The 14,579-nt window shown below is 38.6% G+C and overlaps 1 protein-coding gene across 1 annotated transcript in view; it reads left to right on the top strand.

Moving 5' to 3' along the window:
• wtip (Wilms tumor 1 interacting protein) overlaps nucleotides 1–14,579 on the top strand; it is a 49,858-nt gene that overhangs the window by 25,226 nt on the left and 10,053 nt on the right. The window contains exons 3-4 of the mRNA XM_015380728.1: nucleotides 13,040–13,107; nucleotides 14,180–14,242. Of these exons, the coding sequence (XP_015236214.1) occupies nucleotides 13,040–13,107; nucleotides 14,180–14,242 (131 nt within the window). The remainder of the gene's footprint in view (nucleotides 1–13,039; nucleotides 13,108–14,179; nucleotides 14,243–14,579) is intronic.

Genomic DNA, 14,579 nt, shown 5'->3' with positions numbered 1-14,579 from the left:
ACATGAGAAATGATGTATTTTAGATGCACTCTATGCAATTTTCCTTCTTTGTTTTGGCTTTTATTTATATGATCATCTAAAAACTGGATGGTGTGAAAAAGGATGTATAACAAGGACTAAATATGCAAACAATGTTTGCTATTTTTCCATTTTAAGTCAAAGTAATGAATTATTCTTTCTTATCAGACATTCTTACTGGTCCTTTTTTTTAGCCTAAAGCTGATTGTGTTCATTAAGCTATGCAACATGAATTTTTAAAAATGTTTTATAGTAACAGCAGAGCAGATCATTTGGAAAAAAAGCTAAGTTAAAGCTCTTGGTAAAATAAATAACTTCAAAGATTTTTCACAGATTTTTCTCCTCTCCACCCCCAAATGCAGGGAAACATAAAAAGGGCACTATAGAAAACATTAGCAACAATTTCAGATGGAAAATCCCTCATTAAAGCTCTCCTCACAGAACAATAGGTGCAAAAAAAAGAAGAAAAAAGCCAAAGCTAGAGCTTTCTCTGCTAAATGCCATCAGACAGTGATTTTATGGGTTCTGTGATTTCAGTTTAACACCTGAATGATGTAATAATCGGCAACAGTCGGTAATCATCATAGTGTTTTAGAGTATTTATGTCTTCGTGCATACATCTCAATAAATGTGTTTCAGGAACTCATTACATGATGAGGAATACATTAAACGACACATTTTACATCAATCCTGTATTTCTGTTAATTAGGATAATCATCTGCTAATACAGCTATAAAAAAAAGGTTTTATTCCTGAAATGTCAAATAAATGTTTAACATAATTTTAAAGGTTCTTATTTTTAAAAAGTTACTTTTTAATTGATTCTTACTGGAACATATACTCCATTTCCTGGGTTAGGTAAGCCTATGTGAATTGAAAGCTGCTTCCTGTTTTGAGCTGACCATTGTAGCGTGTTCTTCAGCAGCCGTGGTTTGTCCTCTTTTATTTTTTTTACAATTATCTTTACTTTCTACTTCTTATATTTTAAAAATAGACTCTTTGGTTTTGTTTTATGTAAGCTATTTTTTATGGCCTGTTGTTATTTAAGAAAAATAAAAACCATGAAATTAATTTGTTTTATCCAGACAATAAATTTCTTTGTGCTGCATCAACATGTTGTTCACCACACACCAAAAGAAGTAGTTTTTCATGATGATACAAAGTTAGATTTGGCTCTGCTACCATATGGTATAAAACTAAGAAACTTAAATGTAAGAAAATTATCATCCAGAATTGTAGAAAAATCTTCCTTTAATAGGGTAGAGCGGTAAAGCTTCTGTCCTTAACATTCTATCCTGCTTTATTCTTATACTTTTAAGTAGTTTTAAAAATGGTACTTTTACACTTTTACTTGAAAAAAGCTTAAGTTTGTCCTCTAACTTTGACAAAAGTGTTTTAAACAGTACGATTTATACTTCTACTTTAGGAATAAAGATGAATACTTTTGACACCCCTGACAAAATGTCTCTATAATATTTCCCTCACCGTTCTTTGTAGGTGATGGCCAGGGATGCTTGTGAGAGAAAAATCACAGTAGATATTATTACCCTGAAATATTCAGCATTCTGTCTGCACCGGCCATGCCATGTTTAAACTCAGTTAAATTTGCTGATGCCCAGCTTGACCCAGAGTCTGTGGAAGTGGGTCTCGAACTCAGAACCTCATCATTCCAAGCTCTATGCCCTAACCACTAGGCCGCCACTTCTTTGTATAGACTGATGGATAGCTTTCAGAGATGCCCATGCATTTAACGATTATATCAAAACGCCATGCGAAATGTCATCAGCCTCAGCCTTAGTACTGTCCAAATTCACAAGAATAAGAAGACAGAGAACGGACAAAGTCCCCATATGTTGTTCTTTCCCCTCCCTCTTATGCATCAGAGCAGACTTGTCCGTTATCGAGATTGACGGCTGTCCCAGCATGCAAAGCGGCAGCAGCAGCTTCCAGGGGAGCACTCACAGAGCTCAGAGTAATAAGTTAAAAGTTCTCTTTTCTGTTGCCGTTCTTCTATAAATGTATGTTTTAAGATCATTTGAGACGAGAACATTATACTTTTAGGCATCACTATATGGCCCATTTACTGATTTAGAGCATAATTTAAAAAAAAGTTCAGATGATGCAACGAGTGTGCTAACCAGCGGACCTCTGAGTCTAACCACAGCCGGGCTAATTTTAGCCCGTCTGCAGCAGCCCCCCTTTCGGCTTTGCTGTGTGTGAAGTAAGGGTGTGCAAAATAATCGTCATGACGATGCATCGCGATTCTAATTTTTGTGATGTACTGCATCGATTCTTGAAGGCAAGAATCGATTATAAAAAAAAAAATGAACAAATAAAATGCATGAATGGTTGGCGCACATCAGACAAACCAAGTGGAATACAACTTCCAGTCCAGCAGATGTCGCTGCGGATGTGTTGACGCCCGCTGCTTTGTGTCACAAGTATGTCCGGGATACTGTGACGAGTCATTTGTAAACAAAACATGGAGGAGACTGAGAAAATTTGCCCCCCCGGCTCCATCACATTTCAAGTCAGATGCTTGGATGCATTCTGGCTTTATAAACAAAGAAGGTAAAAACGAAATTGATATTATGCACATAATTTGCAAAAGGACCACTGAGGACACGTAAACAGCACTGATTATCCTTATTTTGTTATTTTAAGTTTGATGAATCCTAAGATCTTTTTGTCAGTGTGTCCACGCCAGTAATAGTAATATTTCTGTCCAGTATTTGTTTCCATGGCAACGCCTCCAAAAGTCATTTCAATAAATACAGCTATGTATAAATTCAGTTGCTTTCAGTTATGTATCAATTGAAGACACGATCCAGATCACACACAGCCAGTCAGCCACTGGTAATGGCTGTATTTTTTTCTTACAGTGTTCAGTGAAAATATCGCAATGCATCGCGATGCATCGCAATATTTCAAGTATCGTGATGCATCGTGATAGAATCGCATCGTGGCATGTAAATCGTGATTCAAATCGAATCATGACTTCTTTGCCAATACCCACCCCTAGTGTGAAGTGTTGTTGGCTTTGATGGCGAATTTTGTTTTATTTGGCAAAATGTTCATTTGATTTGTGTTTATCTGACTGTGTTGATTATTATTCCCCACTAAATGAAATAAATAAAAATTTATTATTATCTAGAGACTATTAATAATAGGAGGTGAAATGCAGTTCCAGAAGAGCCAAGCACAATGTCATAACGAAGCAACAATAGGCCCTGTTCCATTTGACCCAGATTTATGCTACTTTCCTGTGTTCTTCTCAAGACCATACTTGGCGAGGACACGAGTCCATACTCACGTTCTTGTGAACTGAGAAATGGCCTAGGTTTACTTACCCGAAGCAGACAAGGCTGATGATGACACTGTCTGACTTTCAGACGAAAAGTCAAAACAGATTCTGACAGGTGCCGAATTCAGGAGCGGTAGCCATAGCTCTCAGGCAGTTGAAAATTGTGCACTCTTCACCATTAAGAGAAATCTTGTTCTTAACCAGATCCTTCCGCAGATTAGAAGTATTTTACTTCTACTTTGCATTCCAAATATTGCAGCGAGTGCTGTTCAAGTGATTTATCCACCATGCTAGCTTTGTTTACTGTACCATCAGGTACTATCTTCATGCTGCTCTTGTATTTACAATACGGTGTTTGTGTCTGGCATGGAAAATTGCCCACTCTTCCACTACCGGAGTGTCAAAAATTATGCGTTGAGGTATCGAAACATGGTATTGTTTGATTAAACATGAGTAGATACTTAAACATAGCAATGGAAACTTTAGAAGAACTTTCCAAGAACTGAATTGGTTGCCTACATCTAGGTGTTTATTGAGGTTATTTACAGCCAGAGCAAATTGTTTTCAAATCCAATTTGTAGAAAAAATACTTCCTGCCAAAAGCTGGTTTAACAGAAATGAATAAATATCTGATGGAGGTGATGTGGCAGGTCATTAAATTTGATCTTAGCCCTGGATATATGTTTCATATTTTTGTAAATGGCTTCAAAATTAAAACAAATTGTCCAAACTGATATTACCAGCTTGCTGTTACTTTGGTTAGAAACGCTAGACTAGCTGATCACTCAAGTGGGTAATATTTCACATACAGAAGCTGGTAAATCAAGGCTAGGTTAGAAACAGCTGGTTGACAGAAAATAATGGCAGATCAGCTGCATATGCTGGAGGTATTTAGTGCAGTTTGCTTTGAGAATGCTTTTCAGAATGGTGGCAGATTGTGGTCGAAAACAATGTACAGACACAACAGATTGCATTATTCTGAATATCATAGTGTATTCTTGTAGATAACTGTCCAAAATACGATTGTTAAAGATTTTTTAATACGCTGTAAATAGGGCCTAGAAGGTCGGGCTTGTTCAGTTTAGATGCAAGCTGCTCCGCACTGTTTCTGGATACCCAGAGCCTCTAACCTAATTTCTTGCTAATTAAGGAGATTGCACATTCAGAGGTGTGATTGCATGTCTTCCCCGGCTAAACTCCACAGAATCACAACAGCTTCTATTAACTCAAGATTTGGGATTTAGACAAATTGAACAGTGGGCATTGTTAAAGGTAATAGCTTCCGGATGTAACTCCTCCTAGATAGGACGTGGCGCCCTGGCACCTTCCCGCTCTCCTACTGTACTGTTTGCCAGGTCTTGTTTAGCATTAGCAAACACTTGTTTCGAAGAAAAGCAGTAGCCTCTGCATGGCTTTTGAGTCTCTTTGCTTCCTAAATTCTGCAGCACTGCTCAATAGTTACACCGATACTTTCCTTTTTTTGGATTCCATCATGGAGCTACCAGAAACCAACAATGCCTGAGCTCCATCTCATGTGACTTCACTGTAGTATTCCCTTGTGGTTGAATTCTTTTTTGTCGACATTGGCATCTTGACCAGATGTCAAGATTTTGAACCCGGGGAGGACGTTGCAAAGTGGTTAGAGCATTACACTCTGGTCCCGTAGGTTCTGAGATTAACTCCCTTTTTTTTTTATTTTTTCTTATATATATAGTAAAATAATAGTTTTATTATGCATCGCTCTGGATGTAGGAATATATAGTTATTGAAAAATTAATTGTTATATGAAAAAGTTATAGCTTTGACAATAAAGAGAAGAACAAATAAACAAGTTCCTCTTTAGGGGAAAAGCATTTCCCTTGCGTTGAAACACACCAGCAGTAATATGACGTCTAGGAAGTTGAAAAATTCTTCTGGTTGGAATGTGACCTCATATGACCGGCATCTGGATCAGCTTTTTCAGTTCTGTCTACTCAGCTCTCCTGAGTTTTATAAGCTAAGAGTAAAATATTTAATCAAAGTATTGTGATAATGAATGCCCTCCTATGTTGGATGATTTTTCGTTTCTGACTTGAACCTGAGCTGAGGAGAATATTGAATTCTAATCTGTGCTCATTACCGATTCATCCCTGTGTTTAGTTTGCTCTGCACTGTTTCTCTTTTCTGGGTTTTGGTTTTGATTCTTATTCTAATCACAGTATTTCATTCCAAACATATTTGTTTTTGTGTTTCTTGGTCTGTTGGGGTCATGCATCCACCATATATTTTCTTCCAGTTTAGTCAGGTTTCTTACCTCCTCCCTGATTCTTTTTCTGCCTATTTTCTGTCTGTCATCATGATTCTAGTTTATGGATGAGTCCTTGTCTTGTCTTTTTTTTTTTTTTTTTAGTTACTGCTGTTTCCTCAAATGTTAGGTTTCCAGGAGTTTGTTTCTAACCAACTTCTTTCTGTTTTCCTGTCTGCACTTAGGTTCTTTTATCTCCTAACAACTTGGCAGATAAAGTGGATTCAGATTCATCTTTATATTTCCAAGATTCAATCATAGAAAATAAAGAAATATCAGATAATACTGAGTCTGATTGTTTTGTCTTCACCCAGGTTGAATTGTGACATGAATTTGAATCTAATTGTAAAATAATATGATGATTTTGGAATAAATTTGATTTCCTTCTTTGTCAAATTCTCTAAGTGCTCATGTCGTTTTGACCAGTGAAAAGTTTGTATTTATTTAGAGCTCATGTATGCTTACATCTCAAAAGCTTTTTAAATTCAGATGCTCCGGCTAGAATCTTGTGGCCCATTTTAGATCTCCTTTGATTCAATAGTTTTTTTAAGTGTTTAAGCTGCTGATAGGGATTTTAGCCAGTTTCTCTTCAGGAATCATAATGAAAGAAGATATAAAAATAGAGATTAAAACATTTTTTTTTCTCTAGCCATTCTTTCATAAGCATCTTGGATTAGCAATCAGCAATGTAAGCGAGAAAAGCATCACTACAACAGTACAGTCAGAATCCTCATAGTCTGTATTTTAGAGATACACCTATCCAGTTTTTTCTGATACTGATACCTGGGCTGAGCGGATCAGCCGATATCTGATTGGATTCTACTACTGAGTTAAGGCTTTGGCCTTTACATAAACATTGTTTAAAAGATTTAAATGTGTTTTATTAAATCAAAAATAAGCAGCACAAAGAAAGAAATAATAGTTCCATGTAAGGTGCACTGGATTGGATCTCCGATATCAAATCACTGATTTCCAATCAAACTAATAAGTCAATATCAGAGCCGATATCTGATCCCTGTATTTGATTGTTTCATCTGTAATTTATTTACCAGAAAATCATTATCCTTCCTTTAGATTTGAGATTTCCTTTCTGAATAAACAGCTTACATGTGAAACAACATTTCACACCTTTAGAGCCTTAGTTGCAAAAAGTATCTTATTTATTTCCGGTCGGCTGATTCTGGTCAATAGACGAGAAAAGGAAAGAAAATAGCAGGCATCGTACCTCTGATATACGTAGTCATTTTTACTGTTATTGTCTCCATCTCAACATTTCTCAATGTCATGCAGCACATTAGCAATTGGTTATAGTTGTGTTTTTGTAAAAGGCACCAAGGGTGTGTGGATATCACAACCGTACAGCTAGTGCAGCAACCCCTGGAACATTTTCCTTTCCATGTCATGAACAGAACGGCAACTTGAGTGAAAATATTGAATAAAACTTTCAGAAATTAAGTGCTTCAGAGCATTGATAGTATTGATAAAAAGAAGAGTCAGATAGACCAAAAAATTGTGGGAGTTACCGACCAAACCCATTTAGGGGGAAATCTGGGGCCCATTTTTAATAGATTAAGCTCAGTCAATTTAACTGCATTCAGAAAAAAGAAGTAGGAAAAGTCTGACTCCAGAAAAGCAAAGGTAAAAGTCTCTCCCTGATAATAAACTGGCTGTCAGTCGACATTGTCAGCTTTAGAAGCTGCACCTGGGGACGTTTTAGTCACATAATACCTCCACCATCATGACACATCAGGTCTCTTTTATAATATGAAAGCTGATATCCATGGCAACAGCCTAATTCACAATGAGTCCGCTAGCAGAATGAGGCCTGTTTCCTGAACGGCCACCTATTACATACAAACAGCCTTAAGAGGAGCGCATGATGGGCTCCTGGAGGACTGAACAAACACACTGTGGCCTCATTGTGTGGATGCATGGTGAGAAGCGATAATATCAGATATCTTTATGTCACTTTTAGAGACAAAAACTGACTTTGGGCGATGATCTGGGGTTTTGGACTTTCACCCGAAACTAACAAGATTCTTACGGAGTCTGGAAAGGTCTAGGATAGGATCTAAGTGTTTTCGAGGTCTAGATTTACCCTGAAAAAGAATGGAGACATGTTTGCTTTTTATTTAAATCAAACCTGTTTAATCCATCCGTCAGTCTGTCAGTTGAGCCATTCAGCTATCTGTGGTCATTGTTTTTGTACCAAACCCTTCACCACTTCTTTACTGAGTCCGAATCCAGAGGCTGCGTTCTTCGAAGGCCAGATTCGTCTGCTGATTACATCACAGCGCCGCGCTGAGGCCTGTTCGGATTGGAAGACTCCTCGTTATGCAGCCAGCAAATGCAGCCTACATTTTGCCAGTTTTGAAGGACAGGTCAGGTGTATCCCACATAGCCTTGGGTATCCCACAATTCATTGCGAGTCCAAGCAAGCCGGCTGCTCCGCGCTCAGAGGAAGAAAGTAAATGGTGCCTAACAGTGGTGAATATTGGAAGTGCAGTTTAATATACGTTTAATATATAATAAAAAAGTGTGTGAATGGTTATGTCTGAAATAAATGAAAATAGTTGTTTTAAATGGTTATTGAGTCAAATATGTGGTGATTTTTATCGAAAGGTTTTATCTCTCCCTGTGTAAATGGGTTTGACTGACATTTAAGCACAAATTCCAACATCTCTGCTGTGTGGGGACTATAAATCTGATATCTGCAATAGTGGTACGGCTGCTGAAGCTCCTCAGAAATGTTTTTAGCACCCAGAACAGTAGTGAGAAGTTCGGCATCCAGTCTTTGCCTGCTTTGTGTGTCAACTGTAACAGTTATCAGGCTACAGAGCATACGGGCGTTGAAAGCCATAGAAGGCTGGACCTGTTTGAATCTGTAGCAAAAACTCTTCCGGCCTCCTTATTTTCAAGGACCTCCAAGGATCAAGTCCAGGTAGACGATACCTTGGAGAATGCAGCCTGTGAAAGAGGCTAAGGGAAACAGCTTTGACTACCTGAAAGTTTAAGGTCTTTTCTGTCATATAGTTAATGAATGGGGGAGGTGATGGCCTCGGTGTTCCCCTAGCAGTGCGCTTGTGCTCTGAAAAGGGTTCAAGTACCTGGTTCGATCCCCAAAGCCTCCACTCTGGGTCCCTGAGCAAGACCCTTAGCTCCACGCTGCTCTCCGGGCACCACACAGTCATGCCTTTCATGCACGTAAACATGGCTGGAAGCAACATCGCCATTAATAACCGACATGTTAACGTAAGAACAACTTGGGGGGAGTTTTGTAAAATTTTATGATTGTGCATCACGTTTACTCACAAAAATACTTAATCACAAAGTACACTAAGTTGTTTGTCATTGTGAAAAGTACATGTTATGGTGTAGTGGTTTGTAAAGGAGTTCATAACAGAGGTAGGAAATAGTAAGAGACTTTTTTTTTGGCTAGATGTGTGATCTCCATCAGTCGTAATTGTTTCATTGGTTATTAATTTTTTGTCATTTTTGATGCATCAATTAACGTCCGTCATGCATATTTTATATATTCTAGGTTTAAATTTAGAGAAACTGCTTCTAATAAGAAGACAAAAAGTAAGAGTCAATGTTGAACTCTAGCAGTATTTCTGTTTTGATCAAGAAATGTCTGATCCCGGATTTAAACCAATTGCATTAAGTACTAAGAAGGGCTTAGTTCTTAAATCGAGCTCCTAGAAGATTGTAAATTCTTAACGGAGCTGATAGTTTTAGTATCCCCCTGAAACACTGAGGATGTTCAGCCTCTCTGTAGCGCTGTCTGCTGACAAAAGGCCACAGGGATGGGGGGAGAAGAAGGCACGGAGCCCTCCACCCCCTCTTCTTTCTCCGTTATTCTCAGTTAGGGAAGCGGGTGCTGGAGAGGTGCAGGGGTGGGGGGGCTGAATGGGACCAGCTAGTGACCTCAGACAGAAAGAATGTCCCCGTTTGCTCAGTCGTCCCGCTCCCCTAGCAGCGCTCCACACAGTCATCAGAACTGGGGCCTTTGTGTTCACCTTCTAGAGCCCAAACTGGAGCGCAGAGGCCACAGACCAGACCTCTGAGAAAGTGGTGAGCAGAGCACAGCCACTCTCTCACTTTTCAGGACGCTGTCCCGCCAGACTTTCTGCTCCCAAAAAAAGGCTCTGAAACAAACAAAAAAAGGAAAGGTGATCTAACAACTCCCACAAATTGAGCGAACATCATCCCTCCTCAAGTTTCTGTTAGCAGATTTCATTATTTCATTATTAAAAACCAAGAAAGATGGGAGTGGGTGGCTGTGAACGCAGAGGGGGTGTCCATAGTGGAAGACCAATAAAACCAGTGGTGACTTTTGAATACAATTAAATCTGACTAATCCAGCAGATTTATGGGATCCATGGGTTTCGTCTGCCAGGCTTCTGGGTGAAGTTATCGTGCTGCCAGAGAAACACGGTCGCTGGTACATGAATTTCAATAGACTAGTTGTGTGAGATGCATGGCGGGGGGCTGCAAAAGCCAGCTAGCAGTACTTTTTTTTTTTTTTTTTTTTTTAAGACTGGGTTCACACTTGGATTCTGGTGAATGAAAGCCCGGCCACAGGAATTCAGTCTTCACACTAGTAGAAACCCAGCCGCAATGAGCCGCTACTTGCATGTTTTTTTAAACACCAAAGCCGTGATGCCAAAAGCTAGCATTCGGATCGGAAATGGCAGCTTAAAAAAAACGCATTTTAGCAGTGAAGTTGAAATATGACTCAAAGGTTTTACAGGAATGTCTCCTTTGTCACATCCATCATTGCTGGGATATCTAGCATTTAATAACATTAGCAGGAAAACGACAAAGCAGGACGTTTGGGTAAATAAAGTGTATGTTGTATTGATTTGTTTAAATGTTGATGAAGCTCATGGTAGCATTAAGTAAATAAACACTTAAAATCACAGATTTCCCCTCTAAACCATCTGCTCTGCCCTGATCCTGCTGCTGCAGGGTCATTCACACAGACACATGCAGTGAAGTCTGATAAACTGCAAACAAACATAATAACTATAGCTGCTCTAAACTAGCAGGGACATAAAGCAAAGGGGAACTAAACTTTTGTTTTACTGTCAGCTTTTTCAGGCATTAAACAGTGATAGAATAGGACGCCGTGTCTGCTGGTACTGTTTCTGAACCATAACTGATTTAGATTTAAACATAATATGGTTCCCTGTTTACCTGAGATTGCTGTATAAAGATAACAGTGGATGAAAAAAATAATATATATATATATGTGTGTGTGGTAAGGCTGTAACCATCTCATTGTTTATCTGCAGCTGAGAAGGATTTGGTCATTTCTACAGTTCGATTTACAATATATTGCACAGATTTACTGAAGGTTTAATGTGAAAACTTTTTGTAAGACAAGTAGCTCTAAGTTGTATAAAGAAAATATACAGCTACGTCACTCCGTTCAGTTAAAATCAATTAGGGTGTGACTCTGCATCAATCCCTCCTCTTTTATCAAGAAAAAAACTCAAGCCACCAAACTTTTGAACCTGTTTACCGGCCATCAACACAAATGATTTTAAATCGCCTAAATTCAATCAGTTAATATTCTTCAACTGTTTCCCTGTAAAGCTGAGTAAGAATGGAATCAATGTATGTGGATGGGGATTACCTCAGAAAAGGGAGTCAACTTTAATGTGTTGGGAAGTACTTTGAAAATATGTATTTTTGTGTTTTAAGTTATTTTTACTTTCGAATAAACCAACTTTACTTAAAGTTGATCCATTTCCATTTCCAGATTACTCTAAAAAGATTACAAAAGAACTTTTAAGTTATGCTTATAAAACTTTTGTGTTACTTTCACTAAAAACATCTGTGGTTGGTTGATTGAGTCCAGTGCACGCTTGTTAAGCCCAGCTTTAAAGAATAGAATAGAATAGAATAGAATAGAATAGAATAGAATAGAATAGAATAGAATAGCAAATCCATTTATTGTCTCCCAATGGGGAAATTCTGGTGTTCACAGCAGAGAAAAAGATTATAGAAAAAATGGTCACCAATGTTGACCTTAGAAAAATATATAAGAAGAACATAATAATGAAGAGTTAAAAGATGAATAATAAAATACTGTACTATAAAGTGTTTTAACAATATAAAAGTGCACCTGGGAAATAACCAATATGCAGCTATGGACATTTTTACAGTAATGGATATTTAAAAATAGCAGCAACATCAGAGATGTGCAAAATGACAGCAGCAGGTTATTTAACCGACTAAGATAGAAACTGTGCAAAATCAACGTGAGATCATACATAGAAAGTATGATTAAACTGCCAAAACTCACAATCAATATAACTTATAAAGCAGCAGGTCAGATTAAACTGTTACCCACCATTGAACAGATCTGATAGCAACATCAACCTGACTATTGTTGATCTGAGCAGGTTACCACCTCTTTCAAACATTTAACTTTTTTTGCATGGAATTAAATATATTTTTTAAGGATATTTTGCCCAATAGCTCACACTACTTATTTTAGATGAGTTTCAACTCTTTATAGGGCATTCATTGAAATACTTTAAAAATCTAAATTTCAAGCCATGAGTTACTTTTGTAACATTCAAGTTGAGGTGTAATAACAAGAAGTGGTCGCTTGCTCTAACATATAAAAAAAAATAACCAAAATTTTATAACAAATTTATGAAAACAATCACAGAGTGAAAGCCTATTGCATTAATGCTGATATAGGTACTTACGATTTAACTTTTTTAACCTAGATTATTAACTTTTGAACTTTTTTGCTTAGCTTTTTACTTTTTTTTCTTGACTTGTTAACTTTTTTTCAACTTAATTTGCAGTAGTTATGCTGATACATCATTTCAAGGGTTTATCTAATTGGTCAAATGCAAAAATAACAAGTAGTAGTATTTTTTCTGAATGGCTGGATATAGATCTTGTGCTTCTAGACCTTACTGAGGGATGGGGGGACTCAATTGCTCAAGAACGGTAACTTGCCCTATAAAGGGTTGACAACAAGTTGATGAAAATTGAGTTCTCTTAAAATATTTTAGTAAATTGAATGTTTGGTTTTAAAGTGTTGGAAGAGTCCAGCCTGCCATATAAGTAGGTGTACTGCAGAAGGATGAGGTTGTAAGCTTGGAGGTACCTTGTGCGGATGGGATGTGGCAATGAAACGGGTTACAAGTGTTTTTTTGGATATGGCTCTTTGGAAGGTGGTATCCCTAAAATATGTTTGTGTTAGGGCCAAATTGTCAAAATCCTGACCTCAAAGGTCGACGTTCAGCAAATGTTAGATGAGTCTCTGGTCCGAAACAGCTGGATCAAGGAGCTACTTAACATTCTCATTTTATGGTAAAAAATGTCCACGAGCTGTTGGGGACGGATAAACTCCTCAATGACTGTAATGTAATTTTCTTTCCTAATACATTTGTGGTTTCTTCCAGGGAGGAGGCTGCGAGGGAAGGCCTTCTACAACGTCAATGGAAAGGTGTACTGTGAGGAAGACTTCTTGGTGAGTTGGTCCTCGTTCACATTTGGGAATTTAACCTCATGGTGGGGAGTAACACAAGGTGCAAATTTGGACCTGGAAATTCCAGCACCAACCCCCCCCAATTTAGACCAAATTCACCTAGTTTCCCCCAGGAGCTCATTCTCACCACAGACAGCTCAGAGGGGTTGTTGGACAACCGCCGGTCTCCATCTGCTTCAGATTAGCAGGGCAGACACAGCGACCGCAGTCATGGTGCCTGGACTCACGTTTGTTTAAAAGTTTGGAGTGAAAACAAAAAAAATTGAATTTCTTTTACTTCTTCTACTTCTAAAGTAAAGCAGGGGAATTCAGCCCACAGAGGAAGATGCACCCGACGGTTCCCAAAAACAGCCTCCTGATCTCGTTGAACACATAACACATGTTGCTGACTACACTTCCTGTTTCTGGACAGCTTCCGCTTAAAGATTAACCCGCTGATATGTTAGGAAACACTGAAATTCCTGTTTTGCAGCACACCATCACCACCCGGCTGGTGCTGCAGGCCAGTAGACGGGATGGAGACTAATCGCCTTCCGTCTCCCTCCTGTGGCTGAGACTTGACCACGCTTCCCTGGGGGGGGGGTTGTAGGCTGCGGGGGATTGGTTGGTCGGTGGCAGATGGTTGATTTGGAGAAGCGTCACCACCTCCCACCTCCACCTGGTAGCTGTGTCTCCTCTGTCAAGCCCTCAGTGTCATCAGGTCATGACCTCGGGGTGCTGGGGGGGGATCTGTGTGCTGCAGATGGTCACTTTTAATATCTAACGGAGCTCTGGAAGGAACTAGCAGACTGATGTAGGGTGTTTTAATAACAATAACCCTAAATGACACTTAATCCATTCAATTTGATTCCCTGGAAGTGAAAAAGTACCAACATGGTAACAGCAGAACCCCTTCCTGTAACAGATGATGGCTTAGAAACACAACCTGTTCATGAAAGAGCGCAGGAGCTCCCCCTATAGGTGGTTAGGAGATATTTTTGCTGATGCAGTTAAAAAACCCACCCATCTATTTGAGCTGAAGGAAGTAAATACTGCTCTTCATCTTTCCCCACAGTACTCCGGCTTCCAGCAGACGGCTGAGAAGTGCTTTGTGTGTGGTCACCTCATCATGGAGATGGTAGGAACCTTTTCTCTTCATTTGAGAAGATATTTAAATAGACAGTGCCTTGAAAAAAGCATTCACCCCTTAACACCCATTTGCACGTTTTTGCCGTTTCCAACAACAAACTTCAGTGGATCTATTAGGATTTTGTGAAACAGACCAACAGAAAAAAAAAGATAGAAAAATTTAAAAAGAGTAGCATCTATCATAGTCTCCTACCTTTAATACATTTCACTGCATATTACTGGCTAAGTCAGTGCAGAGTGTTAATACAGCTGTTGGCGGGTTGGTCAGGGATGAAGTTGTAGAGAGTTTTAAAGAACTTAAAAATGAAGGAAACTGGTAATAAGAT

The sequence above is a fragment of the Cyprinodon variegatus genome, unplaced genomic scaffold, assembly GCF_000732505.1.
Source record: "Cyprinodon variegatus isolate N-32 unplaced genomic scaffold, C_variegatus-1.0 Scaffold220, whole genome shotgun sequence".
Classification (NCBI taxonomy): domain Eukaryota; kingdom Metazoa; phylum Chordata; class Actinopteri; order Cyprinodontiformes; family Cyprinodontidae; genus Cyprinodon; species Cyprinodon variegatus.
Note: the sequence above shows the minus strand (reverse complement) of the source record. Positions and strands in the feature narration are given on the sequence as shown.